Source organism: Mangifera indica, chromosome 13 (genome assembly GCF_011075055.1).
Source record: "Mangifera indica cultivar Alphonso chromosome 13, CATAS_Mindica_2.1, whole genome shotgun sequence".
NCBI lineage: Eukaryota > Viridiplantae > Streptophyta > Magnoliopsida > Sapindales > Anacardiaceae > Mangifera > Mangifera indica.
Genome location: NC_058149.1, coordinates 2,046,198 through 2,063,054, shown reverse-complemented (window position 1 = coordinate 2,063,054; position 16,857 = coordinate 2,046,198). Strand labels below are relative to the sequence as shown.

The 16,857-nt window shown below is 30.5% G+C and overlaps 1 protein-coding gene and 1 long non-coding RNA gene across 2 annotated transcripts; both read right to left on the bottom strand.

Moving 5' to 3' along the window:
* Window positions 1-2,658: 2,658 nt before the first annotated feature.
* On the bottom strand, window positions 2,659-3,304 carry LOC123194943. The gene is made up of 2 exons (XM_044608453.1): window positions 3,026-3,304; window positions 2,659-2,919 (listed from the first exon to the last, which is right to left on the bottom strand). Exons 1-2 carry the CDS (start codon window positions 3,302-3,304, stop codon window positions 2,659-2,661), a joined length of 540 nt encoding a protein of 179 aa, XP_044464388.1.
* Window positions 3,305-15,973: 12,669 nt separating this feature from the next.
* On the bottom strand, window positions 15,974-16,509 carry LOC123193875. The gene is made up of 2 exons (XR_006497162.1): window positions 16,452-16,509; window positions 15,974-16,372 (listed from the first exon to the last, which is right to left on the bottom strand). It is a non-coding gene; the product is annotated as an uncharacterized LOC123193875 (long non-coding RNA).
* Window positions 16,510-16,857: the final 348 nt, after the last annotated feature.

Below are 16,857 nucleotides of genomic sequence, written 5' to 3'. Positions count from 1 at the left end.
ATCCACCCATGGACAGTTAAAATTAAGAGAACTCTAACCTTTTAAAATTTTATCTCTTTTCCCCCCAAAACCCTAAAAACTAACTATTTCCTCTATAGGTCAAATTTTAAAAAATAGCATTCCCCCCTTAAGGTTTAGTTTGCAATCTTCGACGTCATCGTTGGTCACAAAGATTTTCTAATGCATCACCATGCTCTAACAGTCTCTTTGAAGGATCGATAACCTAAGAAGGGGATGAATTAGACAATCTAAAACAATCATTACCAATTTAAAGAATTAAACCAATTGATTTAATTTAAAGAATGTTGATTATTTTAATGCAATTTATGAGAATGACGAGATATTTTGAATAATCAACACAATCAAAATAACATAATATAAAATATAAGTTTGAATAATGAGAAAATTAAATACGCGATATATAGTGGTTCGGCACAATTCGACCTACGTTCACTCCTCCAAGTTATCTCCCTTGGAGTATTCCACTAATCCATATTTGACAGAATCCCAACTAAGCTTTTTTTCACAACAAAAATAGCTTCAAAGGCGCTATTAACCTTTACAAGTATTAAAACTCAATTTCTCTTACTAAAAAATTCTTTGTCTCTTCAAAAGTGAACTTCACTATTTTATAAGATGAATTTTTGTATGAATTTGAAATATAATCTCTCTCAAAAAATGTATATGAAGATTTAAGCTTAGTATACTCCAGTGCAAATGAAATTTAAAAATGTACAAGCAAGGGTTTTGAATAGAGAAGAAAATTTGTAAGTGAATAGCTCAAAATTTATTTTTTCTCAAATATATGAAAGTTTTTAGTGGCAAAACTCTATTCCAAGTGAATTTGATTAGGTTTATATAGGAAAAATGAGGAAAGTTACTATTGTGCACAAAAAATAACTATTTTAATTCTTTAGAAAACGCAAAATTCAGTCAACCAGATATAATTCGGTTAATCGATATGACATGGCACTGCCATGATATCTACATGGCACTAGCCGTTAGAAAATTCAAAGTAATATTTAGTCAACCGAATTTCTAAAAACCAAAATACATGGTTTTTGAATAATTCGAAAGCTGTCATCAAAGAATTCGATTGGTCAAATTTGGTCAACCAAATTTTATTACATTTTATCCCCTGAATTTTTAAAATTTTATTTACCCCCTAAACCTTTGAAAAGTGATAATCTAACCTATTTTTTAAAATTCTTTCAAAACCAACTTTGAGATATGAAAATATAGTTCACAAAACTTCATCATTTCAAATTAGTTAATAAACTTTGATAAAAATTTGGGTTAAGCCAATAAGTTTGCCAAACAATATTTTAACCCAAAATATGAAAGATATGAGAATAAGTTTTTAAGTGAGTTTTCATATGCAAATAACTATTTTAATCAAAACAAATGCTTCCAAATTACAAACATATCTACCTAAACTTGAGTTTTTCTTGAAATCTTCAAGAATTCTTCACTTGAGTCTTGTCTTTTATTTCCATCTTGAAATTCCTTCAAATGCAATTTATGAATTCTTCCAATTTAAACTCACACTCAAGTAAAGTCATTAGTCAATATGCTTAGGAATATATTAGTTTGTTATTATTAAAATAAGAGCATAATAACTCCTTAAGTCAACACTCTATCCCTCCTCTAGAACATCGACTAACGTAGATTTGGTTTGGGAGGATGAAGAGCTTTATCGGGGAATAAAGCCGATAAAGCTCTTCATCTTCCCAAACAAAGACGAGATCTTCGTCTTCGTTTGGGAAGACAAAGAGCTTTGTCTCTTGACGAAGCTCTTCGTCTTTCCAAACTATATCTACATTGGTTAGTGTTCTAGAGAAGGGGAGAGTGATCGTTGGAGCATGGTGATGCGTCAGAAAATCTTCGTTATTGATGATTCATCGGATTTGGCGTTGAGGATTGAAAACTAAACCTTAAAAGGAGAATATCATTTTTTAAAATTTGGCCTAGGGGGTAAACTTTTAGTTTTTAGGGTTTTTGGGGAGAAAAGAGATTAAATTTTAATTTATTTTTAATATTATTAATGAAATAATGATTTTACCCTTGAAACTAATAAACTTAACCCCGTATAGATAGGTGTTTGAGATTTTCGTAGTTAAAGGGTGAAAATTTGAGATTAGAGGATACTTTGGGTGGGAATAAGTTTTTTGGCCTTTTAAAAACTAACAAATTCACCAATTTCAAAAAGTTTTCTACTTTTAAAAAATCAAATTTCACCCCTCAAAACCTAGGGTTTTTTTTCACCATCTCTGACATCAATAACGTTCCCTTTCCACCCTAAATAATTGTCGATGTTGGTACACATTTCCTTACCTTAAAAATCGTCATCCAGATGACTTTCGTCTAGATTCTAAATGAAAATTGTCTGAACAACAAGTCTCAAGCCATGAGACTCATCATCCAGACGAACCGTCTAGATGACGACTTTTAGGGTAGGAAAATGTGAACTAGCGGCGACAACAATTTAGGATGGAAAGGGGACGTTGCTAGCGCCGGAGATAATGAAAAAAAGACCCCGGGTTTTGGGAAGTGAAATGTGAATTTTTAAAAGTGAACAATTTTTTGGAAGAGGTGAATTTGGTAGTTTTTAAAACCTAAGGGAAAAATATAATAAATTAAGCCATCAACCCAAACATCTTAACAAGCCCAGAGAGAATTCAATATAAGCAATCCAATTATCACTTCAACTCCTGCAAAATCTTTGAAATTCATCAATCTAAACCCTTCTAGCACAATAAAAGACAGAATTGTGATTGCAATATTAACGAGAAATCCATGCATTTCCATGCCTTTAACAATATTTGCAGCCTTCTCAAGGGCCTCAATTCCATAGCCTTCTTCAAGCACTAAAACAACAAGAGCTAAAGTCCACAACAGCCACGTAACCATCGAAAGCTGCTGCCGAAACCCATAGCAAAACATATAAAACTTTCAAAGCAAAAGGACTTTGAAAACTCATCATGAGAGGAAGCAGAAGAAACGATGCAAGGAAAATGTAGCCAACACCAAAGAGAGTTATGTAAAGCAAAGTAAGGAATGGTCTCTTCAATGAACTTGCTGGGGTGAAAAACAAGTCCTTTAAGGAGAATATTTTGCCATTTTTCGTTGTTGCTGATGCAAAGATTGTGGCTGTTGAGAAGAAGGACATGAAGGAGGCGATGAGAAGGAGAATCCATTCAGTACCTATAAATACTCTCATGTCTTTATGTGCTGCAACATGAAGGTTAGCATATTCCGGGGTGTTGGGGCTGGTGAAAAGGAGGAGGCTTTGGTCAGTATCCATTTTGTGAGCAATGGTCTCATAGAGAAAATATTGAACAAGTAAAGGAGAGAGAAAAGTGAGAGGGTGAGTAGGGGGAAAGAGGTCATGAGCTTCCTATTTCTGTGGAAGATTTTGAGGGCATCTCTGAGAATATCCACCAAACCAAGAACCATATGTGATGCCATTGAAGAAAATTGAAATCTTCTGAAGCTTTTTGCACAACAAATGCGCAGTTTATACCGTTATGTGTTGAATGAGTCTTCTTTTCGTACACCATTTACATTACTTGTAGAAGGAAAGTCTTGGTGAAATTAAACGGCATAGAAAAATCAATATTAAGAAATTGAGAAAAATTAATTGGAACCTTTGGCAATTAGAGTATTGACTTGGTTGCTTTCATTTGTTATTCTCCACTGGAGAAGGTTAGAACTAATCTATTAATTGCTTCTTTATGGTCAATATACCCCTTTATTGCATTTAGAAAGTTTTACGTGTATAAGATGCATATACATTGTAAAGATAAAAATCTATAAATGACACTTAATTTCTTATAGGTTGAGATTGAGTCGAACAATATTCAATTCAATGTTCGATTTAATTTGAGCCGAATTTGAGTTATAACTTCAGTTTGAGAGTTCAACTCAAATCTGCCTCTAATGATATTGTTTATCGTATCAATAATACTATTTGCTTGTTAACAATATTATTTATCTCATTGATAACCTCTGATAATAACTATGACTAATTTGAACTTAAGCTAATCATTTAGGATTTTAGCTGAACTCAAGTCAATGCCTTCTATTTTGTTCCAATAAGAACATGAAAAAACTATAAATCAAGCATATGTTTATACACAACATACAGTTGGAATTGATTATCAATTTATCTATAAGACATGATGCATATAGAGTTTCTTTAAAGAGTCGAAGTAGAGTTTCTTTAGGAATAAAATTTTAGATATATAAACACATTATTCTCTTATTCGTGCAATCTATAATAATTTATTAGAAATACATACATGACAAGAGATTATTAAAGAGATTTTGTATTAATATTAACTTTTCTATACATAATCTTATGGTTCTTTCTCCTTATCTATGAGTCATTGTTTATTTTATTAATTTTATACCGTCTCTAATTCGATCAAAAAGTATGCTCAATATGCAATCAGATTTGGCTATCAGCATATTAGTCAGGGAGAATAGATTAGCACTAAGAAATAACACTTTTCTTATGCAACTTCTTATCAATACATATAACAAAGGGAAGTTAAAAAAGACTCATTATTAAAACACATAAATTCAGGACCAAATTCCAAAAGCAAGATCTTTTCTTGATCATGCCAAACTCTCATCAAGAAGAGGAAGTGTTGGCACTTTATTATAACCTGAATCCCACTGCAATTCCACTTCTTCTTCATGGATTTTCTTGCACTCGTAGTACAATACTGTGTATGCAGACAACATAAACATCTTGACCAGCCAGATATAATTTACAAAAACCAGTGTAACAATCATGGAAATTGAAAATAATAATTTACTTCCCAGCATCATATTCATTCCATGAGGCACCATGAACAATACTGTAAACACAAGATTCAGACGAAAACCAGTCAGCTGCATGCCCTTAACTATCTGTGTTGCCTTTCCAAGTGCCTCGACTCCCCTTTTCTCTTCCAATACTGAGACAACAAAGGCTAAAATCCAGATGACAGCCAAGTAAATATAGAGAACCGAAGCTAGAATTACAAGGATTACAGCCAGGACTTTCGCTGCGAGAGGCTGCTGCACAACAAGCACCATGGGGAGAAGATTCGCCAAGACAAGAAAAACAAAACCGAGCCCTAAAAGGGTGGTGTAAAACCAAGTAAAGAGAACTTTTTTGAATGATTTTACGGTTGATATCAACAGTTCCTTGAAGTTCAAGTTTCTGCCGCCATGAACCATGGCAGCTGCGATGATTGCAGCTGTCGTGAAGAACAAAGAGACGGCAGTGGTGATGAGAACGTAGATCCATTCTATGCCGACAAATGCTCTGATGTCTTCTCTTAAGTGGAGGAGGAGGAGGAAGAACTCCGGGCTTTTGGGGTCCGTGACCGGCAGAAGACTTTGCTAGAGAAGGAAGTCGGTGATGACTGGCTTGATGGAAAAGACATAGCACAAGTAGAATAATGAGAAAAGTGAGAGTGTTAACAAGGAGAGAGAGGCCATGAGCTTCCCATTTTTGCAGAAGATTTTGAGAGATTCCCTGAGAATTCCCACAAAGCCGAAGAGCATGAAATATTCCATAATGCAAAATAAGACCGGAAGAATTTCTTAGCTTGTAATGTTTTAACATTCATCTTGTATGTGTGTGTATATATATAAAATTTGAGAATAACAATTTCTACACCAATTTGTGGGGTGGAAATTTCAGGAGTGCCTTTTATTATCAAAGACTGACTAAGTCTTTCAAAAATGTCCAAGTCAACCGACAATGAAAGAAAAATTTTGAGGCCCTTTTTCTCTTTTTTTAACTTAGAAATTTGTGAAGTTTGTCGTCCCACATTTCGTTGCCATGGTGAACGAAAACTGGATTTTTTTTTTTTTTTGTGAAAGAACAAATGTCAAGTATTTTTCTTTTTTAAAGTCGAGTGAACCCAATGATGACTATTTGAGAGCATTTAGTTTGTGAAATATTTTATTACCAAAATTAGGGGATTACTTTTGTATAAATTATTACTATATTTGATAAAATTTGATAAAATTTAATAGGTATAAATAATTATTAAATTTGGTTAAAGTTATAAAAGAATACCAATATGTTATTTTATTTAAATATCATTAGATATAATTAGTGTAAAGTATTTTTTATATTAATTGAAAATGAGATTATTTTTATCTTAAAAAAATTAATACATAAAGATATAGTTATAATAAAATCAAGATTGTCTTGATAATTTTTTAAAACCTAAGGTGAAGTGGTAATCAAATTATTTTTTATATTACATTTCACATCACCATTGGTAATAGAAAAAAACTGAAATATTTTATTACTTATAAACTAAACAAAGTAATGTAAGTAATAAAAATTAGATTATCAGATTCCCTTTAACCAAACGTCCTCTTAGGGTTTGGCGTTAATTTGTTACAAATTCAAATAAGGTTAAATTTAAAATTAGTTCCAATTTAAAATCAATTCAAGTTAAAAAAGTTGATGCTTAAATTTGGATTGAAATAAAATTTTACTTTAGATTCGATCGAAACTTATTTGTTTGAATTGATTTATACTCTACTCATTTTATTTAAAAAAAATTTAATTCTTATTTTAAATTTGACTTGTTCAATCTGAATTATTCGAATTTAAACTTAAGCAAGTTGAATCAAATCCAACCCTAGTGATTATAAATACAAACAAACAAAAATTGCTATTTCAATATGAAAAAATTTGGTTAATTATTTTCCACACACTTCATGTTAGTAATATTCAAATGAACTAATAAGAGTTGATGTTATCTTTTAAAAGGTATGAAGTTGCATATTCTCTATAACTTATTTTGTGTTATATGTACTTATGCATTTTCGGACATGTCTAAGTGTAGATTCTTACTCTTCATTTCTCTTTCTATGTCTCCCTTTGTATTTATAAAACTTACGAGTAGGGCTGGATTCAATCCGAGCCGAGCTCGGCTCGCAGCCAGCTCAGGCTCGGCTCGGTTTATTTATGGGACTCGAGCCGAACTAGGCTTGGCTCGAGTTCAGCTTGGATCGTTTTCAGCTCGGCTCATTTTTCATATCAAAACGATATCATTTTGTATATATATGGATCAAAACGACATCGTTTTGTATAAAAAATTTTTTAAAAAAATCTATCGAGCCGAGCCGAGCTCGAGCTCGAGCTGGCTCGGCTCGAGTCCAGCCCTACTTACGAGCAGAAGTTATGACTAAATTAGAATAATTTAATATTCTTAATTCAATGATGATTCTAAAATTTGTTTTAATTCTTTGGACTAAACGATAGTATTTGCAATATTAAAAATATCTTGTTAGAAAATGTGAAGATAACTTTTCTTTATTGTTACTGAAGAGAGATTAAAAAAAAAAAAAACCAGAAGAGAGATTAAAAAAAAACTTGTAGAAGCTTCTAATATATTAGTATATTACGGGCTAACAAAATCTTGGATAAGATGAGTGTTGAAGGGTATTCTTTTTTATTACTCTCTTATTATTATTATTATTATTATTATTATGATTTAGTATTTATTCTTCTTCTGTAGTATTATTACTATTTTTTATTTCACAAATGTTTTAAGGCTCAATAAAAATTAGAGTGTAACACAAAAAAAATCATTAATTAGTATTTATTTAGTCTTCATGTTTACACGTATTATTATTACAATTTAGAATTATAATATTCTTGAAATATGTATATTTTACGTGTTGCAATTACTAAGACAATAGCATAGACTAGGTAGTTCATGTTATCGGATAGTATTTATATTGTATTAATTCAAGTTTTGTATCAAAGACCTTCAATATTAATTCAATCTGAATTAGAATTATGTCAAAAATTTTTAATTCTAACTTAACCCTTAAATATGCAAATTGATTCGATTATATCTAAATTGCTTGAAATTATTTACTATTTTTACTTTTCAAAGTGTTTTTTATTAATTTAATTTTTTGACCAAATTATCCGAATCTACTATTTAAAAACGCACAATATAACATTTTGTTTTATTTATAAATAATCTAAAAATTACATAGTAAAACCTTTAAAATATATCAACAATCTAACTAACTATATTATATATTTATAATTACAATTATATAAAGATACAATTATATGAAATCGATAAAGATTTCAATTGTTGTTAATATTATCTTTCAACATTTCTATAATCCATAACAAATTATATTTAAGTAATATTTCTCAAAACATTCAAATCAATTTGGGATGTGTTGGATTACTTTTGTATAAACCCTAAATTATTTGATTTAATTTTAAATCATATCGGGTTGACCTGAAATAAATTTTTGTTAGAAATATTTAACCCTAACACGATTTTTTTCATTTCATATTATATTAGAGTAACAAATCATATTGAAAATTATCAATTTTATTGTAGTAATATAGTGATAAGTATTCATGTCTGTCACACAACGATTTTTTATTATTATTTTGAAATATTTGTATATCACTATTCTGAGCATATACAAATAAAAATTAATAGTCATAAATTATTATTTTAAATAATCAAATATCCGGAAGAAATTGCTCTTAATATAAGATTTTGACATTTTTATATCACTATCTAGATCATATATAAATAAAAAAATTAAAATAATCGAATATTCAGATGAAGTTGCTCTTAATGTATGATCATGACAAATTAAACTCTCACAATTAATAAAATTTGTCCTTCAAATATATGTGACAAAATAAAAAAAAGTCTTTTGTGAGAGAAATTTTCTTAATATGGGTTATCTTTAGTTATAATTTTAGCTTGATAAAATTAGGGTATTGAATAGTTTAATGATAGTTACAAATGAATTTAAGATGACTGATAAAGATAAATTTAATATACTTCAAAATTAAAAAAAATTATAACTTCATCACATTCCCCCCCCCCCTCCAAGTTTAGAAACTAACAATTTAGCCCACCTTTCCCCACCCAAACTTTGAAAAACTTACATTCTCTCTTAAGGTTTTTGAAGCAACTATCGACAATCAGAGATGATGGCAACAATGTATTCTCCCTCCCTTCCAACTTCTCTCTCAATGGCAATCCATTTTCGACTATCATTAGTCGTCCTCTCCCCTCACCAGCCAACACAAGAAGAGATCTTGGTCTCTTTATCATGCGATGAAGAGATCTCAGTCTTTTTGCCACTTTGTTGTGCGACGAAGAGACTGAGATCTCTTTGTTGTGCGACAAAGGGACTCAAATCTCGATCACTTCATGTGCTAGCCAATGATGGTCAGAAATAGACAGTCGCTAAGAGAGAAACCTAGAGAGAGGGAGAACGTTGTCATCATTGTCGTCTCTAGCCACTGACAACTGCTACAAAAATCATAAGGGGAAATGTAAGTTTTTCAAACTTTAGGTGGAGAAAAATGAGGTAAATTGTTATTTTTTAAACTCAAAGGAAAAAAAGTGATGAATTTATAATTTTTTAAATGTTTTTATTAAATGATAATTTTATCCTTAACAGTAATAATGAAATTTAATAGAAGACAAGTATTTAAATTTTTGATAATAAATAGGTGAGAAGTTAGGTTTATACCAAACCTTGGGTGGGAAATAGTCATTTGGCCAATTTGAAAATAATCTACACCAATTTGTGGGTGTGGAAATTGCGGTGGAAATTCAGCTGTCAGTGCCTTTTATTATCGGAGACTAAGTCTTTCAAAAATGTGCAAGTCAGCCCACAACGAAAGAAAAAATTTGAGGTTTTTTTTTTTTAACTTAGAAATTTGTGAAGTTTGTTTTTCCGCGTTTCGTTGCCACGGTGGATGAAAACTGAGGTTTTTTTTTTTTTTTTGAGGAACAAATGTCAGTCATTTTTTTTAGTTCGAATGAACCCAGTGATGACTATTAGGGTTTGGGCTTGGTTTGTTATGAATTCAATTAAGGTTAAGTTTAAATTGGTTCCAATTTAAAATCAATTAAGCTTAAATTTGGATTGAAAGAAATTTTATTTTAGATTTGATCTAAACTTACATGTTTGAATCAATTCATATTCGACTTATTTAAAAAAAAAAAAACAATTCTTAGTTTGAATTTGACTTATTCAATATAAATTTAAATTTAAACTTAAGCAAGTTGAATCATATCCAACCTTAGTGATTATAAATACAAACAAACAAAAATTTGCTATTTCAATAAGAAAAAATTTCGTTAATGTGAAGATTCTTAATCTTCATGTCTCTTTCCATGTCTCCCTTTGTATTATAGAACTTCCGAGTGGAAGTTATGATTAAATTAGAATAATTTAATATTCTTAATTCAAAGAGGATTCTAAAGATTTGTTTCAATTCTTTGAACTAAAAGATAATATTTTCAATATTGGAAATATCTTGTTTAGAAATGTGAAGATAACTTTTCTTTATTATTATGGAAGAGAGATTATAAAAATACTTGTAGAAGCTTCTAAATAGATTTTGGCCAAAGGATTATTTCCCACCCGAGTTTTGATGCATTCTTAAAGTCATATCTATAAAGTTTGAAAAACCTAAAGTCTAACTCATAGACCAACTGTGGCTAAAATTTTCTGTAAGAGGTAAGAGTAAAATCATCATTTTATTAATAATATTAAAAATATATAAAATTCATTACATTTTTCCGCCTAAGTTTTAAAAACTAACAATTCACCTCTACCTAAAGTTTTCTAACTTTGAAAAGTCATATTTTCCCCCCAAACCTAGGGTTTTTTTTTTCTTCTCCCCTTCAACCATCATCTATGACACTGACAACCTTATCTCTCCACCCTAAAACGTTGGCCAATGCCTCTCTTCTCCATATCTCTTTTTCAGAAACGAAGAGACAATCTTTTCGTCTCTTCGTTGAGACGAATAGATCTCCTTTAGATCTCTCAAAACCTTAGGTTTGGGGATGGGGGGGGGGATTGTGACTTCTTAAAGTTAGAAAATTTTAGGCAGGGGTGAAATGTTAGTTCTTAAAACTTAGGGGGGAATATAATAAATTTTATATATATTTTAATATTATTAGTAAAATAACAATTTTACATATACCTCTAATAGAAAATTTTAACGGTAATTGACTCATGATTGAAATTTTAGATTTTTTAAACTCCATGAATGTGGCTTTGAGAATATATTAAAACTTGAACAAAAAATAGTCATTTGCCCGTTGTTTTTTCACTTAGCAAAGGTTTCCTCACAACTTAGTGCTGATGTATCTATCCTTGAAGAGATGTTCCTTCGGTAGTATATTAGTATATTACGAGCTAACAAAACCTAGGATAAAATGAGTGTTCAAGGATATTTTTTTTTATCACTCTCTTATTATTATTATTTTTTATTCTTCCTCTGTAATATTATTATTATTTTTTATTTCATGCATGTTTTAAGGCTCAATAAAAATTAAAGTGTAACAAAAAAAAATCATTAATTAATATTTATTTAGTTTAGTCTTCATGTTTACACCTAATATTATTATTACAGTTTAGAATTATAATATTCTTGAAATATGTAAATGTTACATGTTGCAATTACTAAGTTGTAGTATAGACTTGGTAGTTTGTATCATCGAATTGTGTTTGTATTGTATTAGTTCGAGTTTCAAATAAAAAATCTTTAATATTAACCCAATCTTCAATTAGAATTATGTTGAAATTTTTTAATTCTAATCTAACCTTTAAATATTTGAGTTGATCTGACTTGACTTAAATTGATGGTGGGCGAAGGAGTGAAGGAAAAAATTTTAGGTTTGGAGGGGAGGGGGATTGTGATTTTTCAAAGTTAGAAAATTTTAGACAATGGTAAAATATTAGTTCTTAAAACTTAGGGGGGAATTTAATAAATTTTATATATTTTTTAATATTATTAGTAAAATAATGATTTTACATATACTTCTAATTAAAAATTTTAATGGCAATTAACTCATGACTAAGATTTTAGATTTTTTAAACTCTGTAAATGTAACTTTAAGAATACATTAAAATTTGGATAAAAAATAGTCCTTTACCCGTTGTTTTTTCACTTAGCAGAGGTTTTTCACAACTTAGTGCTGATGTATCTATCCTTGAAGAGATGTTCCTTTGATAGTATATTAGTATATTACGAGCTAACAAAACCTTGGATAAGATGAGTTTTCAAGGATATTCTTTTTTATCACTCTCTTATTATTATTATTTTTTATTCTTCCTCTGTAATATTATTCTTACTTTTTATTTCACGTATGTTTTAAGGCTCAATAAAAATTAGAGAGTGTATCAAAAAAAAATTATTAATTAATATTTATTTAGTTTAGTCTTCATGTTTACACCTAATATTATTATTACAATTTAGAATTATAATATTCTTGAAATACGTAAATGTTACATGTTGCAATTACTAAGTTGTAGTATAGACTTGGTAGTTCGTATCATCGAATTGTGTTTGTATTGTATTAGTTCGAGTTTCATATCAAAGAGCTTTAATATTAACCCGATCTTGAATTAGAATTATGTTGAAATTTTTTAATTCTAATCTAACCTTTAAATATTTAAGTTGACCTGACTTAACTTAAATCGATCCAAAATTATCTATTATTTTTACTATTCAAAGTGTTTTTACTGTTTTAATTTTTTGACCAAATTATTTCAACCTACTACTAATAAAACACACAATATAATATTTTATCTTGTTTATAAATGGTCTAAAAATTACATATTAAGATATTTAAAACACATCAACAATCTAACTAAACATATCACGTTCTTATTACTAAATAATAAAATAAAATATTTAAGTAAAGATAAAAAAATAATATAAGTAATTACAATTATATAAAGATACAGTTATATATAATCTATAAAGATTTTAACTATTGTTAATATTATCTTTCAACATTTCTATACTCCTTAACAAATTATATTTAAATAACATTTCTCCAAAACATTCTAATTGATTCGGGTTGTGTTAAATTACTTTCATATAAACCATAAACTATCCGATTTAATTTTAAGTTCTATCGGATTGATCCAAAATAAATTTCTTGTTCGAAAAATTTAACCCTAACCCTATTTTTTTCGTATCGTGTCATATCAAGTTAACGAGTTGTGTTGAAAATTGTCAACTCTATCGTAGTAGTTAGTGGTAAGTAGAGATGGTGATGGGTCGTGTTAGGCAAGGCTCCACCGCAACCCATTGTGTCCATGGGCCAAGCCTTTGTTCCGCACAATGACAGACTTTTGGGCTAAGCTCGCCAACGAAAATTTTAAGGCCCAAGGCCCGACCTTATATACAATAGGTAGAGCCAACCCACTAGCCCCTACCGAGACAACCCATTAACTTTAATAAAAAGAAAATTTTATTATAAAATTTTTTAAATATGTTTTCTAAGACATGTTAGGAAATTAAATTATAATTAAAAATAAGAAAAACTTATTTACAATAGTTGATTTAAGTTCTTATGATCAATATCATCAATGTATGATCTAAAATATGAGTTTGATTAAACTTTCGGCTTTACTTAACATTTATTTATAGTGCATGAATGGAATGAGTGATTATTTTCTTTTATATGTGAGACTTTTATACTTACATTTTTGTACTTTATAAAAAGTCTCACGTTTAAAAGAATAAAATATTTTACTTTCTTCACCCACTATAAATAAAGGTTAATCAATATGTTCAAACTAAACTAAAATTTTTGTTATCTCATATATATGAGATTGATCCAAAGAACTCCAACTCATTTTTTAAGTCTAATTTTTTTATTTCTTAAAAATATTTATAATTTTTATATTATAATTATTAATTAATTATATTATAATATAATTTTTTTAAATATTATAAATAGTAACAAGTTAGGTTGGCCCAAAAGCCTAATGCCTAGCCCAATGGACTGGCTCAAAAGGCTCATGGGCAGGGCCTAACATGCTATAGTGTTGGGTCGGCCCCTTTTGGGCTAGGCCCATTGCTTGTGCCTTGGGTTGAGTCTTCATTCAGCCAGGCTCAATTGTCACCTTTGACAAGTATCCATGTCTATCACGTAGTGAGTTTTTGTTATTATTTTGAAATATTTTTATATCACTATTGTAAGCATATATAAATAAAAATTAATAGTCATAAATTATTATTTTAAATAATCAAATATCCGGAAGAAATTGCTCTTAATACAAGATTTTGACATATTTTTATATCACTATCTAGATCATATATAAATAAAGAAAATAAAATAATCCAATCTTCAGAAGAAGCTGCCCTTAATATAGGATTATGACAAATTAAACTCTCACAATTAATCAAATTTGTCTATCAAACATATATGAAAAAATTTTTAAAAAAAAGTCTTTTGTGATAGAAATTTTCTTAATGTCGGTTATCTCTAGGTATAATTTTGTTATGATAAAATTAAGTTATTGAATAGTTTAATGACAATTACCGATGAATTTAAGATGATTGATATTAGAAATTTAACATACTTCAAAATTTATGATTTAAATTAACAACATTAGTGTTTATCAAAAATGAGTCATATTAGATCAATCTATAAATCTTCCTCATACGCCTCAACATGACTTGTCTTAAATGTGAGTCTTCACACAACTAGCATTTTTGCACTATTGCAAAATTGTGAACGGGTGATCTCAAATGGTGCTAGTCATGTCATTGAACTTGTACAAGTGACAAATTCCATCTATCATTGCCAACTATAGTAGAATCATGAAAGAAATAGAGTATAGAAGGAGAAGATAACGGAGAAAGGACAATAAGAGAGTGTAGAGATTATGTATTTAAGGACATTTATTTCTAATTCAAAATTAAATTTAGTTTAGACCGGACAACCAATTTTCCAACAATGACAAACTTGTTAGTCAATTATCTTTAGTTTGGGGACATCGTATCAATTCGATTTTCAAATGAGTATGAACAGCCCCAATTGTAAGGCTCAATAAAACATAGAAAAATTGATCGTGTGACTTAAAAAAAAAAAAAAAAAGCTTCATTAGTATATATTGCATAACAAACGAGTATTTGTTTAGTTTTCATGTTTACACATAAGGGTAGATTCGAGTCGAGCCGAACCGAGTTTGAACTTAGGTGAGCTCGATCTCAGCTTGGTGACTGTTTATGCGAGCCCGAGCCATGGCTCAAGATCGATGAGCCAAGAGAAAAGGCAGCTCGTGCTCAAGCTCGTTAGCTCACGAGCTCATAACAAGCTTCCACGAGCTCATAACGAGCTTTCACGAGCTTTAGCTCGAATTTTCTTAACGAGCCTATATGCTCACGAGCTGTTAACAAACTACGATCGAACATGCTTAATGATCCGAGCCAAATAAACTGTTCACGAGCTCGGCTCGAATATGCTGAATGAGCCGAGCCAAATAAGCTGTTCACGAGCTTTCATTATTGGTCTAAGCAATGGCTAACCAGAATGGCAAGCGAAGGTCAATTAAGTTAAACACAATTACACTTTTGTCATAGACTCATACAGAGAATTATGTATTTATGTTAAAACTTATAATTTACAGATTTTTATATTCCTCCTGAACTTCTATCTCATTCTTTCTCTTCTTCATTTCCTTCCAAACTTTAATCTATTTGTTGTTTTTGTTTGTTCTTCATCTTCTGTCCTGCCTCACTTCCAGCATGCTGCTTTGTCTTTTTTCGGTGAGATTGTGATGAAGACCTGGTCAAAGATCTACAATGCTTGAGCCTCCTTCTCCACTTCACAGTCACTCAACTCTCTGTCCAGCCATCATACACAGCAAGCACAGTACATTTCAAACAATTCACAGAATTGTAAACATATACAATAGATATGAAATTCCAGTTGCATATATGTATTCAATAAGGTTTACAAAAGAGTTTCATTACATGATAAAGATTACAATATCACAGCCTAGAGATTACAGCAGCCAAACCAAAACAAACTGCAATTACACTGCAAAAGACCAAAAGCACTTGACTCCCAACAAGCTTTCGAGAGGCCTGTACTCTCCCTATCAACCTTCTGTACCAGCTTCCTTTTTTTCCTCCTTTTCCTCTGCTCCCTTTTCTACCTTCTCTCTTTCATTTGTCAACTGCCTCTCTTCCAATATTGTGCCACGTTGCTTTTCTTCTTTAGATTGACTTCGCCACAAAGTAATTGCTGACTGTTCTGCTTGCTCCAATCCCGTGCTGCCACCTGTTCTAACTCTTGTTCCTTCCTTTCTCTTGCGTGTAGTGTACACGTGGATCCTAACAGATTGTTTCGGATTGCCAGCGGAATCTTGAGAGGATGACTCAATACTAAGATTTGACTTCTGGTTTCATCTGGGGGAATCAAATTCAGATTCAATTCCCATCTTCGGGAACATACGGGTGAGCCAAGGCTGCCATTCGATGATTTCCTTCTTGACTTTGTTTTTGGCTTCTGATTCTTTTAATCTTGGTTTCCTACAGCAATTCAACTTTGCAAGTTAATGAAAATGAAATTATAATTCTCTAACAAACAAAGGGAAACAAACTGACAAACCTTCCGGGGCCAAATTCTTTTCACTTTTCTTTGTATCTGAACTTGAATTCGAAGTCTCTTTTGCAACTTCATCCACAGATTTAAACCCAGCCATCTGCACAAGTTTTAGAATTCTGGTAAATGTTGCCATGGTAAGTGAATAACTGATACGAATTGAATCGTTTATAGGAAGAAAAGTCTCGTTTTGTTGCAATTAGTTTTCGTATTGTTCTTGAAAATGAAAAACAAAAAGCAGCGTTTTCAAGCAGAGGCTTTTACTTCTATAAACGATACAATTCGTATCAATAACTCTGGTAAGCAATAAATAAAAAAGAATGGCATACCCAGCTGGGCTCATTGGCTGATGAACCATCCAATCCAATGTGAGAGACGTGCTTTACATCTGTGGGAAGACCCATTTGCATTT

Excerpts from the sequence above, each read along its gene's own strand:
- LOC123194943 (XM_044608453.1), bottom strand. The coding sequence starts at position 3,304 with ATGGATACTGACCAAAGCCTCCTCCTTTTCACCAGCCCCAACACCCCG. Across the intron at positions 2,920-3,025 it reads TTTACATAACTCTCTTTGGT|CAGCTTTCGATGGTTACGTG; the intron begins GTTGGCTACATT and ends GGGTTTCGGCAG.